Source organism: Hirundo rustica, chromosome 3, assembly GCF_015227805.2.
Source record: "Hirundo rustica isolate bHirRus1 chromosome 3, bHirRus1.pri.v3, whole genome shotgun sequence".
NCBI classification, from domain to species: Eukaryota; Metazoa; Chordata; class Aves; order Passeriformes; family Hirundinidae; genus Hirundo; species Hirundo rustica.
In genome coordinates, this window is record NC_053452.1 from 71,355,281 (window position 1) to 71,375,525 (window position 20,245).

Below are 20,245 nucleotides of genomic sequence, written 5' to 3' on the forward strand. Positions count from 1 at the left end.
ATTCATTCATGTTTACTTACAGGAACATTTGTAGTTGCAGGTCATAAGCAGAATGTCATTAGCATCGTTGTGGTGATTGATCAAGTCACAGCACATGGGGCAATGTGTATATTGGATTTTGTTTTCTTTTCCATGGTCTCATGTGAACTAAGGGAGGTCAGGCATAGTTGGTATTTAGCTAAAGCATTAGATGGAAAACTGGAGGAGGAAAAACCGATTTTAACAGGTAACTTGTTAACTTGTTTCTGCAAGTCAGCACTCTATTAATATTGACAAAGTATCATTTGGGAAAAACTGTTTCATAGTACCTGATAAATATGGGGTGGAAGTTTAAAAAAGATACTGAAATCTGACATTTGTGTAATTTTTTCCTCAGATGAGATCTGCCAGATCTGTGCCACAGTTCTTTACAGGTTTTTTGGAACACTTCTGGTTTTTCATAGGGTGGTGGTGATTTATCTGAACCCCCTTTTAACTTCTTTTTATTTTAAGGCTCTGCTTTAATTTTTTGAGAATATTGCAAGAAGTCGTCATGAAAGAGTATTTGTATTTCATTCCAGAGGTGACTTATATAACTAGAAAACGAAAAGATAAAATAATGGGACGCTGGAAATCATTGTCTCTTTTTTTCCATCCTTGTATTTGCTCTTTTTTTTCCCCTTGAAATGTCAGTACACCCAGGAGAATAAAAAGCCTGGGAATTGTCACAGTTTCAAGTGAGTTATAGCTTTACATGGATGCCTTTTGCCATTGACAATAATAACAGTGTGCTTTTAGTATAACTAAAGAATATGTAAAATACATACAGAATTACTTCCAGAAGATTTGTTTTCTTTTGTTGGTAGGGTGTTGTTGGTTTGGATAATATTACATTACATGACTGAAAGCAGCATTTTGTTGATCTTCATTCCAGAAAAATTAGAAATCTTTTGAGATTTAAGATTCTAAGAGTTAAGATTATTAATACTAAGCATAAAGATGCTTTTACATCTGTAAATAAATAGATACTCTTCAAAATAAAATGGACTTCTATAGCAGTTTGAGTTGACATTTTTCATGTAACAAATTCTATCGTCATTTAAGATTTGTTTAAGCTACTGCTGAAAATGCAGGTGCTATTCTGAGTTACTCTCTGCAGGAACTATTACTGTTGTGAGCTACATGCCAAGATGTGTGCCAGGTTGGGGTAAAATACCTGGATAATCTACGCAATAATAAAAAACCCACATGTAAACTAAATGTAAAAAAAAAAAATAGTTATTTTTGTGCATGTCTCGGGTTTCTCTCTCCTCTCTCCCATTGCACTTTGTCTCAGTAAATGTTTAATATCAGTACTGTATTCCTTTGTCAGAACCTGCCAGTTCATTTTTATTTTTTTTCTGTATCTCTTGGAGGCAGGATCAGATCTCTGACTTAAATTTCCTTTCTCATGACTCTTAATTCTGGGACAGTTTTGCTTCTGGCAGTTTCACCTTGGGCTCTCTAGCTTTTCCTAGGTGGTGGACCTTGGAAAATCTTTATTATTCAGATTACCTAAAGAAGATTCCTTTATTTTCACCTCTCTTATTACAATGGTTACTTGGAGGTTTTTCCCAAGGCTGCCTGACATGTATAGCGAATAACAGTTTTCCTTGTACTGTAGGTACCTGAAGTGATAGATTTGCTTCTTCGAAGCAAGTTGATAAAGGATGGCATGGCATCCATTTTTTGTTTTTTCTTCTCATTTTTGCTTGTACTCCAAGAATGACATTTCAGTAAGGTGTTCTCTTTTGGCAGTTCAAGAGTGGCTCTTTTTACACCTCTGTTAGCAGTGCTGCCTTATACTTGTTTGCCATGCTGTCAAAATCGTTGGGAGTTGTGGGGAGAAATTAGGTTCCTGCTTCACGTTCCAGCACTAGTTCCTCTTGCCAGTCTTTTCTCATGGACTCCAGATATTCCTACACACTTGGGTTTCTTAACTTGGGTTCGAGACTCTGGCATCATGCAGTCTAGGAGAAACTGGGGTGGTCAGTACCACTAACACCTTTCCTGTACAAGTTCGCAACTTACGGTAAAGCAACTCCCTTTCTTTGTCCTGGTGTTCTGTCTTGGACTTGGGACCCATCTTTTTGTATCATGTCCGACACAAATAAAGCAGTCGGTGTGAGGACCAAGTTGTCTCGTGTTACAGGGGAAACTTGCAGTCTTTTTGAGTGATAAAAACATGGTTTGGCCTTTCCAAACTCCCCACCCCATTCTGAATTTAGTGCTGTTCCATACACTTGCTAAACTTAAGGTCAGGTCCTTTACACAGTGCTTGTTCTGCACTGCCACCTCTTTTAAAAGGGCTCTGTTAAATTATAACCTGATTCATTTGGAACACTAGTTAAAGGTTTTACCTTACCTGTGTACTGTCTTTGTAGATTTCCAGCTTCTTTCTTGCCCTTCTTGAACATAGGAGTGATGCTTTCTTCCAGTCCATGGGAACCTCCCCTGATTACCATGACTTTTTAAAGATTGTGGAGTGACCTGGCAATAATGTTGGGTAGTTTCTTCAGCACTTGTGGATGCACATCTAACTTGTTTAAAAGTTCCCTAACCTTATCCTCATTCACCTGCTATGGACCAAGTTTATACACCAAAAATCAAACTAGATTTATGTTTTATGAAGCTAAATCACATGGAACATGGAAATGGTGAGCAGCAGTATCCTAAAATTATAAAAGTGTATTGGGATGGCTGGAATGTTGACCATGGCAGTGGCCAGTGGATTGATCCTTGAAGACGTAGATAAGAATAGGGACTTCCTGTCATCTGAATGTGTGCTTCTGAACAGGCTGTGCAACCAACCCACCCTCGGAATTTTATGCTAAGTAGTGTTAGTTATCTACAGTTTAAGCACTGTTGGAAACTCTTGGTATTTTGGTGTTAGATTGTATTTGTGTATTTGCCTGATACCAAACAGAAAAACGTACAACTACCAACACAAAAATTGTGTGTGATTATCTATCTCTAGAACTTGTTGCTTAAATCGGTCTCATTTGACGTGCAGGAAGACTTCCCATCCATACCCTAGCACATTTCTGGCTTCTCTGTGCATACTGAATGCTTGTTATCCTCTTGATCTTTGCCAAACATATTCACATCTTTAGTAGTTCACACATTTCCAAAATGTATTATTGGTTGTTTTATGAGGTGGAGTGGGTTTTGAGAACTTTGGGTTGCGCGGTGATTTTTTTTAATCTCGCTTATTAGTGATAAGTGGTGTGATATTGGGAGCAGATTGGATAGGAGTGGACCTGGAAATTTGTACTTGCTATAAAGATAAGTTTTTAGATACTACATTTGTCCTTGAGATGCTGCTGTTCAGTGAGAAAAACCCACCAAACCACGAAGTTCCCACAAAGTAGTTAACAAAAATAAGCAATAGACAATTTATGTGCCAGCCCTCATGAAAAGGACACAAATTTCAGTGGAAGTTGGGTTAGAAATACTGATATTTTTAGAGTATTTTGATAACGAAATAATTTCTAATCTTGTTAGAATACAGGGGGATAGTTGGATCTGAAATATGTGATCAAAACCAGGTGCCAGTTCTGCTTCTACCTTCACTTTCTTCTTTTTCCCCTCATTTTTGGCATGAAATGTATTAAATGGAGGAATCTGCTGAATTCTCTAGCAAAAATCTATGCTAGCTTGCACTGCCAGGAGTTGCTACTTCAGACTTTTCCAGAGAGGTACCAAATTGAATGTTGTACCAAATCAATTCTCTTGATACTACCAACCATCTGTGGAAAAGAAGTCATTTGTATGTCGTGTGCTGTGGCTATAACGGAAAGATTTAAATGCAAAGAAATTTTCTTTCTTTTACAAATCAGCTGCAAGAATAACCTCTGCTTATTATGACATAATGAAGATGAGTTTACAGTTCACTATGTCTTCTCTGAATAATTCCTAATGCAATACAACAATTCTTAAGTACATTTTAACACCAGTGGATGTAAACATATTTCTATTTCTTGTTTGAATTCATTATTTTAATCCCTGCCAGATTCATATTTGTGGTAGTAATGTACCCTACATGGCAAGTGCTGAGAAAACATTTATAAAAAGCTTTGCCAAAGAAATCTGCCTATATAGACTACAGTGACTTTACTGTTGAGAATCTTCATGTGTTTATGGAAAAAACCCATACTAGTTGAGCAAGTCTGATTTGTAGATTTTCTTGCTCAAATACCCAAGTTACTTAATAACTCTAATACAAGAGATAGAGTAGTACAGCAGTTCTATTGATATGTTGGCAAAGAAGCAAACATGACCGGTCTTTACCATCTGTTTATAATGCTATATAAAGAAGACCTTACTGGTTGCCATGGAAACCAGCATTTCCAAAACCACCAGTGTTTGCTTAAAATCTCAGGCCTTCTAAAGTCGTGTATTTTCGGGGGGGGGGGGGGGCGGATTAGAAAATATCTAAAGTTTTCTAATGATTTGTATTTCCTAACAGCTGTTTTGCTGAAAAATACTTCCAGTATTTTTGCGCTGTATCTTTGTTCAGGACTTGAGAAATTTAAAGCACGCTGCTGGTAACTTAATGAGCTTATTTGATGCTTAGCAATCATCCACAAAAAGGTGACAGATACTTTTTGGGTTTTAGGTTGATCTTTGTAAAATGAGGGATTTTAGTTCAGATGAACAAGCCCAGTTGTGATATTGACACAGTGGTGTGACAAATATGGAATTTGGGTGGAGGTCACATTGAAAATACTCCTTAAACGAAGTAAAAACCCAGATTCATCTCAATTATCAGAGTTGGTCATTGGGGTCTCACTGAAAAATGAAGGACTCTCTAGAATCAGAAATCTAGACAAAAACAGCAAATGAAGATAATCCTGTTAAGAGTTACAGTCTAAGTGTGTCTCTGGTCTCCACTTTTGGCTTGAATTTTTTTTTTTTTTTTAATTTTGCTTTGATTATTTGGAACTATTGAAAAACCCTCAGGTATAGTATTTAGAATTATATACATTTGTCATAGAATCTGGGAGTAATTTTTTTTTTTTTTTTTCGTTTGAGACCGTATGTTCATATGGCTGCCTTGCACTTTGTGCTAATCATCCACTATGTTTTAAGGTGCTTTTCCCCCCACTGGCTTACAAAAGGCTTCAGCTGTATATAACCACCTAACTCTACTAGACAGTGATGCTGTAGAGGTGCTGCATTTGGAGTAATGCTGTCGATTGGGTTTCAACCACTTAACTTCTGTTTCTATCTAGAAGAAAGCTTTTTGTTTATGGTGCTCTTGGCATATATTTGGCTTGAGCTAGTTGAAGGGAGAACAGTCTATTGAAGCACAAAATTTGGAACCTCTTTCTCACTACTAGTAAAGAGCCTTCAGTGTTTTTAGGGAAGAAATATTTGTAGTTAGTTCATCTGAGTAATGCTGAAAATCAGTGAAGTTGTTATCTAGAAATCTTACTCAGTATGGAAGGTTAAAAGAACTTTTTATATCATTCTGTCGTGGTAATACATAACCTAACATTTTTGCCTTTTTATGTTTCATCCATTTGTAAAACACGCTGTGAGCATTTGCAGTCTGAGATAATGGCCCAGAGTTGACCTTTTTCATTGTTACATTTTCCTAGTAAAGTTTATTTAATGCAAAATGCATTTTTATGACAGGTCTACAATTACAATATTGCTGAAGTGACACTGGACCTCCAGAGGTGTCTGAATTCATTAGCCTTCTGAAGCTAATCATCTTTCTGTCATTCACTGAACTCTTCCAAAATATTTTTACTCCTTTCACTTAGCAGATTATTCCTGCATCTGAGAGAGTCTGTTCCTAGAAAAGTAGTCTTGTGCTTGAGTCCACCTGTTGATACTGGTTGGCAGTGGGGGTGTTAGACCTCCCACGAAGTTTAAATAAAGCGAATATTGATGGAGAAATCAGACACACAAAATTTAGGCTTCTGTCTAAGTATTTGTGGTCAGAAAAATAAGGCAGCCAGACCTGCAAGCTACTCCTCGTCAAAGTAATTGCACTCAGATACTAACTGCATTTTTTGATCTTAGCTTGCCTGCTATCTACATCACATTCCAAATGAAGTCGCTGACCAGGAAAAACAGTGGAGACTGGCAGCTGGTTTAAAAATACATTTTGGTGGTTTGTTTCCTGTGTGGTGCCTTTATTGTCATCCTTAAAGTGGTCCTTTTTGCTCTGCCTCTAGCCCTCATAGGATCTCATGGGTGGAGGGCAGAGTTACTTAAACTAATAATAGTAGTAATTTTTTTTTTTTTAAGTGAATAGTCAATGTCTGAGACAAATGTCTGATTATAGCTGCCTTTTATTTTTACCATGTGGTTTTTGCAGTGTCCATAGTATTTTTCAGATCTTAGATGACTATGCAACCTCAAAACAGCCTTTTTCAAACTTAAGTGTACAACTGTTCCTGTGCATTTGGTTTTCTTCTTCTCACCAAGCAAATCTTTTTTCCTCTTTGTCTTCATCTGGTCATAAATTTTGCAGAAAAATGGGAGTTGTTAAAGTGTGGGCTTTTTTGTGGATGTTGCAGTTTTTTGTTTGTTGGGTTTTGGCTGGTTTTTGTTTGGTTTGGATTTTTTAGTTGATTGGTTTTATTTCTTTGTTTATGGATTCTGTTTCTAAAAGTAACTCCTCCCATTGATCTTTGGGAATATCCTACCCTAAAGGAAATAAGTGCATCAAACCCCCTGAAAATAATATGCATTTCTGTATCTGATCTTCGTGGGGGAATGATTCAAATAACCTCTGCCTTTTTGGGAAATCAAATAAACCTAGTAGCACTCAATGGTAGACTGATAGAAGTGTCTAAATAGGGTTCTACAGACTCCAGGGGAAACTTTGTGGTTTTTTATTTCAAGAATTCGAACCCTGTATTGATTTCTAGGAGCTACAAGTGCTCACTTACAATTAACTCCAAGTTGCCATGGCCGAGTTGGTTTTTTTTAGGGGGTTTGTTTTGTTTTGTTGTTGTTGTTGTTTTGGTGTGTGTGTTTTTTGGGGTTTTTTTTGTTTGTTTGGTTTTTTTTTGTGCCTGATCAAAAACCTGTAGTTTCTTAAACTTAAGAATAAGATTTGGGGTTTGTGGGATCTTGCCTGTTTGAATCTCCACACTTTTATTTAACCTTCTGACTTTTAGAGTTTCCTGGAAGGCTCCATCTTTTGTAATCATTGCTGTGTTTTAGAAGTTGTTGGAATTTTCTTCTCGAAAGTAGTGCAATATTTGGGATAGTTACTAAAGTTCCACTTGGGTTGGAAAGGACCTTGGGAGTTTTCTTCTAGGAGCTTTCTGCACTTTTGCAATCCTTCATAAAGCAACGAAGATCATTTTTGTTTCTGTTCACTTTGTGAAAAATATATTTAATATTTTAAAGGCATACTTTATATGGATTTCTGGGACTGTTGAGCACCTGAATTTTGTACAAGCTGTATTTTAAATGATCTTTAGTCACTTTCTCCAGCCGAGTAGATGTCTGAGACTTCATAAATGGAAGAAAAGGTACCCAAATTTATACAGTTCTTTGCATCCCAAAAACTGCTGCAGTTTTTGTGGAACTGAGAATTTTAAGGCCTTTTTTTTACTGAAGACCTTGGTTGTAATTCACTCCCAAGTACTCCTAAGTCTAAGAGCAGCCAAGTGAAAGCACAGATACAACATTTTCTGTATTAGTTTTTCAGTGATTCTGCCTGTAGATAATGTAGCTATGAACCCATAAATTTCAGGCAAATACTTCCTCACTGGACCACAAGCATTCTTGTTTTGCACACAACCAAGGTACTGTTTTGGCCTACTTTTAAATCTCCAAGCATCACACCACATAATGGTTGAAGTTATTAAAAAGTTTCTTTGTGTCATAAATGAAAGCCACACTTCTAAATTACCTTTTAAATTTTTTTTTTGCCTTTGGATGGAAAGGTAATGCAGGGACAGGTCCTCGTCTTCTTCACACCAGAGTTTTGTTTGGCGTTTTGTCTGTGAAATCTTGTGTTTCTTTGTGATTGGCTTCACAAAGCTCATGGGGTGAGATCTGTTATTTCTCAGACACAGGTGGAGCAGGGGGGCTGTTAAAGACTCCCTTGTAACCTGGTTTAGGAGCATATTCCTGCACAGTGGGACAGGAGCATCAATTCCTCCAAGCCTGGTGTGACTCATTACACAAGTTTGCCCTTACTGAATGAACCCTTTAATTACCAGGCACTTACATAATGGTGATGAGCCCCATCCCATTTTCCACAAGCTTGTTTTTCAGGTAAGGAAAATTCCCAAACCTCAATACTCATTTTCCATATGCAAAGAGATGTTTAGTTGTCCAAATCCAAGAATAAGTTTCTAAATCAAACATTCTCATCTGCAGCCTCTGCAGGCTTTTGAGTTGAGGTGGCATGTGGGTTGCAGAGCATCCCCCCTTCTGTCATTTCCTGTCAGCTGTGTATTTAATTTGAATCCCATTTTTTAATTCTGTTCTCTCCATGTGAAGTAAGTTTGTCTCCTCTCCCCTTCTGAATCATGCTCAAAGCACATGTCATGACAAGGCTAATTCTCCTCTACAGATCTGGCTGTGGAAGTTGGAATGAGCCAGGATTTTTAATGTCTCCTGGAGAGATATGCAGAAGGATATTTAATAAATACTTGAAACTTGAGTAGCAAGTGAAAACAAGTTGCTGTAGATTGCTGTTAGCATATACCAAATGTATAACTTTGAATGCTCTCAGTATTTAAATGTATGCATGTTTGAGTGTGATCATGTGGTCAGATGGTGAATCCTGTGATTCAGATATGGACATCAATAATACAGTGGTTTAACATCCATTTAAAAAATGAGTATGTCAGAGAGTTTTCTCTTATTTACTTCTGACAAGTCATTAATAAAGCAAATTGGATAAAAGCCCTGAGGCTGGTATTTCTTACATTTCTAATAAGGAAGCCAAGAATCTTGCCAAGTAGCTCCATGCCTTACCTCTAGTGATAGATTTAGAATTGTCTGTTATAATTAATTTCAAAAAAATGGGTTGTGTTATTTTTAAAATGTGCCTGCGCCTGTAACTATGAGTGCATCTTAATAACCCTTTTATATTGAGCAAAATGGAAGGTACTTTCCTGAGATGTTACAGACTGAAAACTCTGTTTATATTGTCACATCTGGGATTGTCAGTTTGAATTGAGGGTTTTCCTTTTCAGAACAGTTTGTAATTTAGCCTAAAACCAGCCTGGGCTTTCAATGACACTATCCTGTGCTTATAAATCTTCTTTATCAGTGTAATTGATTTTGGTTGTGTGATAGACTTTCCCAGCTGCTTTTTATTAGAGCTGTGTGAACAGATCATTTTTTCCTCCTCCTTTTGTTTGACAGCTGAACAGGAAAGGTAGAGGAATGGAATTCCTCTCTGTTTTTCTTTCTCTTGTTAACTACATGGGGCTTGTGTCCGGCCTGAAACGAAACGATTGATCTTGTCAGTGAGACACCTTCAACAGAATGCATGGAAAGGAAGGATGAAAAACATCAGAGGAGGTGAGGAGGACAGCAATCTGTCCACTTCAGCCCCTACCAGCAGTCCTGTGGCCACCAGACACGCCTGGGTGGGGCTGCCCAGTTACCCTGTGGGGTAACTGATGAAGGGCTGCGAGCCCCACAGCTCCTGCTTGCGTGGCTCATAAGCAGAACATTTGGGAAATACCAGCAACGTTTATCTAAACCCCTTTTTGTCCCTCCAAAAACACCTTATCACGTCAGTTTTGTTGGGAAATTGGTTCTGCATTCTTCATAATTAAATTTGAATTAGCACTGGTACCCCTGAGTATGGTCTCTTCTACACCCGCTTGAAGAGTCAGTTTGCTTTACAGTTGCCCGTGAAGTGATTTTTTTTTGCTGCCTTTCGATACCGTGAAATTACCCCTATGTTCAGCTCTTCCTTACAGTAACTGTTAGAGTTGCCATGTTTCCTCTCTATTGCTTAAATTCGCAGTTTAATATAATAAAAAAAAAAAAAAAAGGTGCGAAGAACGTGGTTTCTTCTCATGCAAATGAGTTAAAAATCTTTGTGGTATTTAAATATTTAAATACAAATGACGCTTGCAGTGCATAGCGGCTTTTTATTTTAACAGAGGTGTAAATGACGGATGGAGTTAAACCTGAGGAGGCTCTTGGAGGTTAAAATCCTCCTGCAATGCCTGCACGTGCGGAGCGGCGCAGAAAGCCCTGAGTGGAATGTTTGCCTGGTGTATTCCGTGCGGCAGACGGACCCGGTAGCGGGAGGTGTCATCTGCAGCGCATTAGCTATTAGCCGGTGTCGCTGCCTGAGTGGGTGGTGTGAGGCGCTTGTGCCAGTGCAGTGTCACACCGCGCGTGTGTCGGAGCCGGCCGGTTGGTTGTGGGGTTTTTAAAATTTATTTATTATTTTTTTAAATTTTTTTTTAAATTTTTTAAAATTTTATTTTGTGGACACTGTGCGGTATTTAAAGCTGTGGATCTGCCAGTTTTCAACTGGGTTACTCTGTCACGCGCATAATACCTAGAGTAAATGCCTTTCCTTCCCCCAAATTCTGAATTCCAAAACGGAATCGTGGAAGTGTTCGACTTTCTTACCTTTTTCTGATATGCAGTCCCTCGAGGACGAAGTATGTCATTCGCAGATCCCCAGCCTGCGAACTTAAGAGGAAGCAAAATCGTGCTAATGACTGAGGGGGGGTTTTTTTGGGTACCCTATGCGTGCGCTTGTGTTGTTCAGCAGAGGTTTTCCAAAAGAGTGTCAGCTTGATGTATCTTTTTTTGTGTGCGCAATTTCACTTGGGTTGCTTTTAGTTCACTTTTTTCCCTGGAGGCACCTGTCTCCTGCCACATACCCATCAAGACTAATTGCACCATCTGGAAGACTTTTGTGTTGCTGTTACTTGTGCAGGCCATCTCTGGGGAGCTTAATTCAGATTGTGAATGTGACCCCTGAAGCCATGTCAAGTAGCTGCAGCAGTTTCTAGTGTCTAAAGCATGATCACCGGAGGCTTTATTTGTTTCAAGTCTAATGCGGTTTGCTTTAGTGTGGATATGTTACATGTCAGTAACACAACATGTTTTGAAAATGGAGTTAAACTTTGACTACCGGTTTGGTAATTCATAGAAAATCCTGTCTAAAATTACATCCAAACCATATGTAACGTAGAGGCTGTATGATTAGGTGTAGCAATGATAGACATATTGCCCCTTATTACTTGATTTTTATGTTCTGTTCTTCCTCCCCCCACCCACAGCTGCACTTTTCATTAACAGTTTTCTGCTAAGAATGTAAGGTATTCATTGCTAGTGGTGCTGCAAACACCTGAACATCCCATAACGCTTGCTTTTGCTATTGCTGCAGACTGAATATTTTCAACACAGGTAATCTTCTGTTCATCACCTAGTCTCAATCAGGTAAAAGTGCTTCACTTCTAGTGTCTGTCTAGGCAGTGGTTTATTTAAAGGCCAGTGCTCCATGTTCCTGTGATGAACACTTTTTATGTCTACTTTTGTAACATCCGGTCACTTGACAAGCTGTAGAGCACAGGGCATGAAAAGAAAAGTGTTCTGATTGTTCAGAGTATCACTATAATTTGCTATTTTTTGGAAGCATTATTCATTTTTCACAACATCTCTGCCTTTAGTAATACACTCTGATTTTTACCACATGCATACGTGGAAAAAAGCATTTTTTTTCCCTAAAACCACTTTTCTTTAAAAATAATGGAGTTTTAAATAGTGCTGAGGAAATATATTTTAATTCAGTTGCATCATCTGTGTAAATTCTGTGGTTGTGAGTAATGTGGTCAACTGAAGTTGAAGCCAGAGAAGTACTTACACTACCACAAACGATTATTAATTCTGTGTACAGGATGCATACACTCACATGTATTATTCATTATATGTATTTTCTGTCTTTTTCCTGGGTAGTTTAATGTTCATTGTGGCTCTGACTTTGGAAATCTATAGAGTTTTAAGTGTGTAACTGCATTCTGCATTGTGTATTGGAGCATGGTAAGAAACAAGTTATATATTTGTGTGTTTGGTGAGAATATGCAGGTTACAAATTTGCAGAATGCTGAAGGCAAGCAGCTGTGTCCCTCCTCTTTAAAATCCCTCACTGCATTACCCCTGTACCCCGTAAACAAAATAAAGGTTTGTGTTGCATGACTACAGCGTGTGTGCCCTTGAGCAGAGATCTGAGCAGTGCAATCTTCATGGGTTTGAGTGGCTGGGAAGTACTGGGGGACTTAACAAAAAAAAAAAAAAAAAAAAAAAAATAGAATTTCTGCTTTGGGAAGTTATATAGAATCTCCCTTCTACTGCTTTTTATGTTGTTCTGGTCAGGGTTGCTGTGAGCATGGGGTATGCGGAGCTGCCAGGCGCACTGGGCACACCTGACTTGTGTCAGCCTGCCAGCCTGCAGGTGAAGCAAATACGATGGGGGCAGATTATAAAGGCGCTGAAGTCATGGCCTTATTTGGCTAGTTAGATCTCACCAGTGCTAAAAGTGTTGTGGGTTGTGGTAAAAACCATACTGGCCTCCTCTTACCTTAATTGATCGTGGCATTTGAAGGGTGTAGCTGCACTGAGTGGGAGCTTGGACATCTCTGGAGGGAGGAGTGTTACTGTGGAATTGGTCCTGTGAGCGTGGATGTGAAGATCGATCCCAGAAGTTGATTAGCACCAGCTATTTGGGTGGTCCTGCTCATTCTTCTCTGAGCATAGTTCAGACCATTTCCTCATCACTGTAAAACAGGATGTAAAGACTCAAGAAGTCATTTTATTTGCAGTAGCAGAGGAACTTTCACAGAGAAAGGTGCTATTTAAATGATTCTTCTTCATATACTGTGTCTGTGTTGATGAAGTAGTGTACAGAAGGTACACTTGCATTGTGAAGTGTACATGTAATGACAAAAGTCCAAATGAAACTTTAGATTGCATCCACTGTTTTCTTTATTCAAACATACTTGCATGATCATCATCTTAGATTTTTTTCATTCAGCTGATTTAAAGATAGTTCCGTTTTGATTTCCTTCAGTTATTAGGGCTTAAATTATACTCTGGGATAAAATGAGTTAAAGTGCTTAGTAATTAGTGATGTAGTTCATGTGATTTATTTAACAAATATTAAAATTATATCAGAGATACTGGCTCTTATTTATCGGAAATTAGTTTACAAATTTAATAGCATCTGGAGTGTATTATCCTTTTGTTTAGCTAATTAGCTGTATTGATGAGTGAAGGAAGTAGAAAACAAGTTTGACAAGGACAGGAAGAATACAACTGGAGACATTTCAGTCAAAAAGGAAAACTAAGCTCACTTTAAAACAAATTAACTTCTGAGGTGCTATATCAACATGGTCATTGGGAATTGCTCTCAACAAATATGATTTTGGGGTCAGTTTCCTTCTGACCCCAAATTTAAATTTGTAGCATTTGAAACAGATTTTTGTTTAAACCAGGTTATCTCTACTTCATTTATCTCTAACTTTTATTGTACATCTTCCATCAGTTTCTGCATTTTCATTATTTTCCTACTATAGTTAGACCTGTTCACAACCACTAAACAGTTTTCTTCCAGCATGTTATAGATTTTGACTGTACCTTTTTCTCCTTTGCCTTTCTGCTCATGAAGTAGGAGGCTTCTTTTGGCTTATTTTTTGCACTTCAGACAAGAAACTGAAAGCTCTTACGTTCCTGTTACAGTAGATTACATTGAATTATTCTGAAATACTCCTGTCATCACATGACATGAAATGCAAGAGACGTGCTGCTCCTTGAAAATAATCAAGATTTAATTCAATCCTGAATACTTGTTTTTCTCTGCAATAGTAGGATTTCATTGTAAGTGTCAGGTAAAGGTGACAAAGGTCAAGATTCATAATTGCAACGTATTTCCCTGATAACATGAGTATTAAAGACATTATGAATGGATGGCAGCCTGAGGTCTAAGTATTTTTTTCCACTTTGGTACAAACACTGAACATGGATTGTGAAAATATGCCTTTTTTTTCTCTTCTTCCTGTTTTAGGGGTTTTGTGTACGATAGCCGGAACAATTTACAGATGCGAGGTTTGGTCGTGCTGCTTATTTCCAAAGCTGCTGGACCCAGCACAGCAGAACTCTCTTTCCAGCACGACATGGTCAGTGGAATTTATTCCAGGTATGTTGTATGGTATGCTAAAGTACATTTGATGGGCAGTTTCTTGGTGATACCAAAGCATCCTAAGTGGTCTGTTCACCTGTTAAGGAAAATCAGTACTTACCCAATCACAAACCTTTGTTCCTCAGGTTTGTTATAAGCTTTCCACACTGAAAACCATTTCCTATTCTTTGTATAACTCTTATTGTATCTTAATTGTGGGTTTGGGGCACAACCAAATTGAAAACATTTGGGTCAAGGTAGTTAGTTGAAAGTTTACGTTAAGAGGTACTCATAATAAAAAATCCCCAATACTAGAAAATATTTTTAAATAGATTATTTTCATATTGATTTCCTCCAATGTTATTTGGGTATACCTGTTTACTAGAAATTTTAGAGTGATATGCCAGCCTTGTGGGACACCAGTTGGTCTCACTGAGCACAGAAGTTTTTGTATAGCCTGTTTGAAGGGTGTTTTCCCATGCAACAGCAGTGTAGAATAAAGTTTTTACCTCCCACATGTCACAGCAGATTTACTGAGCCTGCCATTATGGTTCCTTAGGCTCTCACTGAGATATTTCAGCTTCATTGAGTTCCTAAATATTTTGAAGCTTTTAAACTAAATTTCTTAATACTGCTAACAGCAGTAATGAAAATCAGTAGTTGCTCTCCTTTGTATATTTGATAGTGAAATAGTCCGTTGAAGTAAGGAAAGAGATCTGTTGAAAAATTGTAAAATTTGGATTTTTTAAAGTCCTTTTTGAAAAATTGTATTGCTTGGTTGAGGAAACAAGACTCTTGTATTTTTTGTTAATTGTGTTTCTGACCTCTGTAATATACTAAATGAAGATGCACAAGCTTAGTGACATGTTTACATCCTGATTTGTTTCAAAATGCAGAGGAAGTATCATAGAATTGGAAACAAATTAAAATTTTAAATTCAGTGTAGTATCTTAAAATACCAGAGAAGGAAAATACGTATGAATTAGTACAGGCAGAAATAACAATAAGTAAGAAAAAGGACAATGCTATAAAGCGGGCTTGTTATGAAAAGCTGTGTTGTCCCTTTAGCTGTTTAATTCCATTCTTATTTTGCTTCATCCGTAATGTCCCCTTAGGGTGGTAAAATTTTTATATTTATATGCAAATGGCGCAGTATGAAAGCATAATTCTAGTTAGTTAATTATGGCACAGGAGGTATTTTAGTTTGTTTTGTAAATGATTAAAAAAGTTTACCTTAAGTATGCCTCATTAAAGGAGAGAAAAAGCATTATTTTTTTGATAACTAAGTTCCTGAGTATGATGATTCTGACCATGGAGGTAAAGTTTGAGCATTTAAAGCTGCCATTGGGAAGGTGACTAGTGGAAGTATTCATTAAGGAGCAAATAAGACCTTGAATTAATAATGAGCCATTTGGTGTAAATGGACATCATTGGACTGATGCCAGTTCAACCAGCTGAAAATCTAGCCTAATAATCTAAGTTTGAGCAAGTCAATAGCCATTATGATATCTAGTTCAGAGTTACAAAGGTGCGCCAAAAACCAAGCAGTTCTGAATACGCCCACACAGGTTCACTTAAGGTTCATTACGGTCTGCAAAAGTGATGACTGTGGAGTTGTTAATTTAAATAGATTTTCAGTGACACTTTAAGTCCTGCAGCATGGTGTAAATACAAGCAAATATGCCACTGCACTGTTTCAATTTGTGTCATAATGGTCAGTTCTTGCCCTCTGCTGAAGTCACTGTGGGCTTTGGAGTTCTTTCTTTATTTAAGGTACTTTTCCAACAACACTTATTTAAATGTGAGTCTAATTTCTGATTTATATTTCTCTGTTGTATATAGCTAAGAAAATAGGCAGCTTGTAAATTTGTCATCTTAAAGGGTTTTTGTGATATTTTTAACATGTATTGTAAGTAGTGTTTTACAAACTGCCCTCTCCTGAAGACGAACAAAAGGATGTCATTTTCCATTAGTGCATTTTTGTCTGCTATCTTGGTTGCAATGTAATTATATATGGTTTGTGTATGTTGGATATATGTATCAAAGGCAAAGTATATCTCTCAGTGATATGAAGTGAAGAAATATGCTTAATCCTTTATTGCTTATATGTCTCCAGCTTTGGATAGTATTTTTTGGAAATAGATTCTTAGAGATTTTCAGCTCAGCTGTAATCTATACAGCTCTTTTTGTTGCCATGCCATATAATTACTTCATCTTTATATATAATGTTTTACTGGAAATATTATTTCTGGCACTGTAATGAGCATCTTCATTGCCTGATACTTACGTGCTGTGAACATTATATTGTGGACTATTAGCTGGGATATGGCTCACTTGATTTTAGGATACTTAGTAGTGATTAATTAATTGCATTTCTGAAATCTGAGCATGAGCTAAGTTGTTCCAGTACTTGTCAGCAGCTGCACCAGCCCAGTCTTTCTTTTCCCAGTGTTTGTGTTGGAACCAGTTCTTGTGCTGTATTTAAATATTCAGTCCTGCACTAGGTAGCCCAGTTACATCAGTCCTTTGTAACTGGTACTACACTAAATGTACAATCTGTGACCAGGAAGATGTAACACTGTGATAACCATTTAGCCTAAAAAAAACCACGAAAAACCATGGTGGACTTTTTCATCCTGGAATTTGGCATGTTTTGCATAACCTCTTTTCATTATTTCATATTCTTAGATCACAACAAAGCCATACAAAAATTAAAATTAAAACAGAAAGATACTAAGAGCTGAATTTGGAATAGAAAAAAAAAATCCTATTCTCTTGTTCTCTAGATATGTCAGTTCAAGGGACAATTGACCTAAATGTATAAAAATAGATAATCTAGCTTCCTAGCTGGCATCTGCTTTTCACTGGTACACAATGGAACAAAACCAATGCCTGCTACCAGAGAACAATCTTTTCCTGAATAATGAGGATTACAATTTAGGTAGTTACAGGAGCAGGGCTAGTGTAGTTAAATGGTGCTGCCTCTGGCCAGCATTGCCTTCAGCTTTAGCACTTCATAATTCGCAAGAGTCGTGATCTGCCTGCATTAATCTGGGGCCGTGGGGGTCATTGTGTGCAAGGGTATCATAGTAACTGCTGGTTGCCTTATGAGCCATGCTGAGGATAAGGGAGGAAGTGTTATAAAAGCCTGCCTGGCATGCTTTACACTGTACAGCCACCTCCCTGTTGTGTTGGCAGCAACCTGACTTTATTCCTATTGGCGGGGAAAAGAACCTGGCTTTACTTCCAGCTCAGCACCAGTGATCCCAAAAGAGGATGAAGAGAAGTAGCAGCATGATAAACAGCTCAATTTCAGCTGCTGGACAGATTTCCTAAGTTAAAACTTTCTGCTGGTCTCTTAGCATTAAAGAAAATATTTCCTTGGCTACAAGAAGCATTGCAAATATAAAGATGAGTTGTAGCGCTCACTACAGAGTATGCAAACAGCATCATGTAAGAGTTGATGTCATTGCCTGTACTCAAGCAAAGCATGCATCCCATATTCCCTTGAAACTCCTTCCTCCTGTGCTAAAGAGAAAGCAGAACTCACATTTGGGTTTAGGCAGAATGGAATTAACGATGATTTATCACCCTAGTGGTGTCAGAGAGTACCTCAGATGTGACACAGGAGGCTAGAGCTTCGTAAGGGCTTTGAGATCCATTTCCTAACTGGTGATTATACTAGAGTCTGACACTGCATTGCCTTCTCTCAGAGCAAAACTCACTTGGATAGTGAAATATGCAGCTTGATGTTATTTTACTTTGCTGCTGGAAGTGGGGTTTGTAATTGAAACTCCAGGATCATGTGGTTTCTGAACACTGACAGCTTTATGCTTCATGGTGGAGCTACATTCTCACAGTTAAGATACCAAGACTGGCTTGGGTCCTCTCTCAAAGTACCCAAAGGGGTATCTTTTTCTGTTTACGTCTGGCACTGCCAGACACTACTGCCTGGGGACTGAGGGATCTCCTTGGCTTTATATTGAGTACTGAATGCCTGACATAGCCTCTGTATTGCACCTTAAAATGCAAGTGACACCAAAAAACAAACTTGGGCCATCTCTTCAGCCCTCAGTATCCTTGGCTCTAACACAGCAAGTTGTTTTCTTCTCTCTGTTTTGCCTTTTTTCTTCTGTTTTTTTTTTTCCCTATTAGTGCCAATTTTAAAAATACCCTCTAGTATTGACATCCATTGAGTCAGCTCTGCAGATTTCCTTGGATGCTCGTCAGAAGTTTAAAACAATCCTTTTTCCATTCAAATCTGCCCATGCATTCACACTGATGGATCCTATGGTCATTGACAATCAAAGACCTTTTAATCAATGTGGAATATTGAAATTGGAATATAGAGAGTACTATTACAGTTCTGTATTAAAACCTGGTAAATCCAGCAGATTGCTAGGTTTGGACTATCGATACTGGGCTCTGTCCTTGCACCTTCTTCAGGATGATGCAGCTGACCTTTACAGCTCCAGGAATTCATCACTTTGCAAGATGAACATGCTTTACTACAAGAAGGTACTCACTGGATAAACTTGTCTCTGAATCAGAATTTTTCTTGCTGCTCTGAACAGTGGTGACAATAATGTAGTGACAGGAATCTTGAACATAGATTCCTTTTCCTTAGTGTTACAGTAATTATTTTGAAACCAGCATTGATGATGCTGCCAATAAAAGCTCAGTTTAAGAGTAAATTGGCAGCAGATGCTGACTCCTTGAGATGATGGTTGGTCTTTTGCTTGTCATGTTCCAATACAAAGATGTCTCGAGTACCTCTTTTTGGAGGTGCAAACACACACATGGGTCACAGAGTGATTTTACATGCTCTTGGTCATTGTGGCCATATCACAGTCATCCTGTTCTAACCTACTCTAAGGAGCACTTAAATCCAGATCTTAACCAGAGGATTCATTCACCCTTAGGTTTCTTTTTCTATTGATGTTTCTTTGTAAAGAAATCAGTGGGGGTGGGTGTCTTTCTAAGGACTATAAGGACAGAGAACATACTGCTCTGTCCCTTTGCAGTTCTATCTAGCTTTCTCCCGGCTTCTTGCTAGATATGAGAACAAAGCTTTGCCTTAATTTCCTTTCCCTGTATTCTGAAGAGCTTTATGCCATCTTCAAAGAAAGTTTGACCTTCCAGATGCTGATGGTACATCTAGGTTCACAGGATAATTCAAGTTGGAAGGGATATCAGGAGATCTGTAGACCTACCTCCTTCCGAAAGCAGAGTCAGCAATGAGGTCAGACTGATCTAGCTTTCTTCATGAAGGTCAGGTCTTTCAAGAACAGAGTCTTCTTCGCAAGGTGATAACCAAGATGTGTTTTAAACAGATGAGTGAGCATTCTACCCCTGGCCTGTAGCCTCAGCTCTGTATCTAATGCTGTCATTGGTGTGCATTCATGGCTGTGGAGCTCACAAGAGGCTATGCTGATGTTAGTGTAATTTAGCCTGTTAGGTGTCTTTATGGTCATTTGGCAGCTGAAGTATCCAAAGAACTTTCCATCCCAGGGCTTTCAGAATTAGAAATGGTGACTGTGCCAAGGCCTACTGTAAGAACACAAGCGTAAAGGTCTCATCTGTCTTAGGGATATGCCACTGTGTATTAGGGACAAATTGCTGTGTATTAGTGGGGACACTAGGAATCTCTGCTATTTCTCACAGGTGACAGCTCACCATCTGCAGCTCTATCTGTTCTTCTCCGAAACCCTTGCCATGGCAGCCGTAACAGAGGTGATGCTGTGCTTGTTAGAGCAGTCTTTAATCGCTGTGTGCATGAGGAGCACTCAAGCTGCTTCCAGGGAATCCAAGCTTATGTGAATGATGATCCTTGGACAACTTCAGTCTGCAAAGATAAATATGGACTAGTGTAGTCAAAAGCTCAGGGGTAATATGCTGATTATAGTATGCTTTTAAGACTTGCAGTCCGCAAAAATATGCACTAATGAACATTGGTTGGTTGACTTGACTTATGCCTATGGCCAGGACTGCTGTAGCAGTGGGATTTTATGGGTGAGGAGGATCTGAAATGGCAATACACTGCTTTATGTATTTAGCATAACAGCATATGAGGTGTGAGCACATGTTCTC

At 38.3% G+C, this 20,245-nt stretch overlaps 1 protein-coding gene across 2 annotated transcripts in view; it reads left to right on the top strand.

Annotated features, from left to right (window-relative positions):
* Positions 1 to 20,245, top strand: part of PDSS2 (decaprenyl diphosphate synthase subunit 2) — a 113,954-nt gene that overhangs the window by 35,356 nt on the left and 58,353 nt on the right. The window contains exons 1-2 of one of the 2 annotated variants that reach the window (XM_040059625.2): positions 9,378 to 9,528; positions 14,042 to 14,173. In XM_040059625.2, coding sequence (XP_039915559.1) covers positions 9,497 to 9,528; positions 14,042 to 14,173 — 164 coding nt within the window. In that variant the 5' untranslated portion in view covers positions 9,378 to 9,496. Of the gene's footprint in view, positions 1 to 9,377; positions 9,529 to 14,041; positions 14,174 to 20,245 lie in introns of those variants that run through there. The other variant, XM_040059624.2, reaches the window with a different exon arrangement.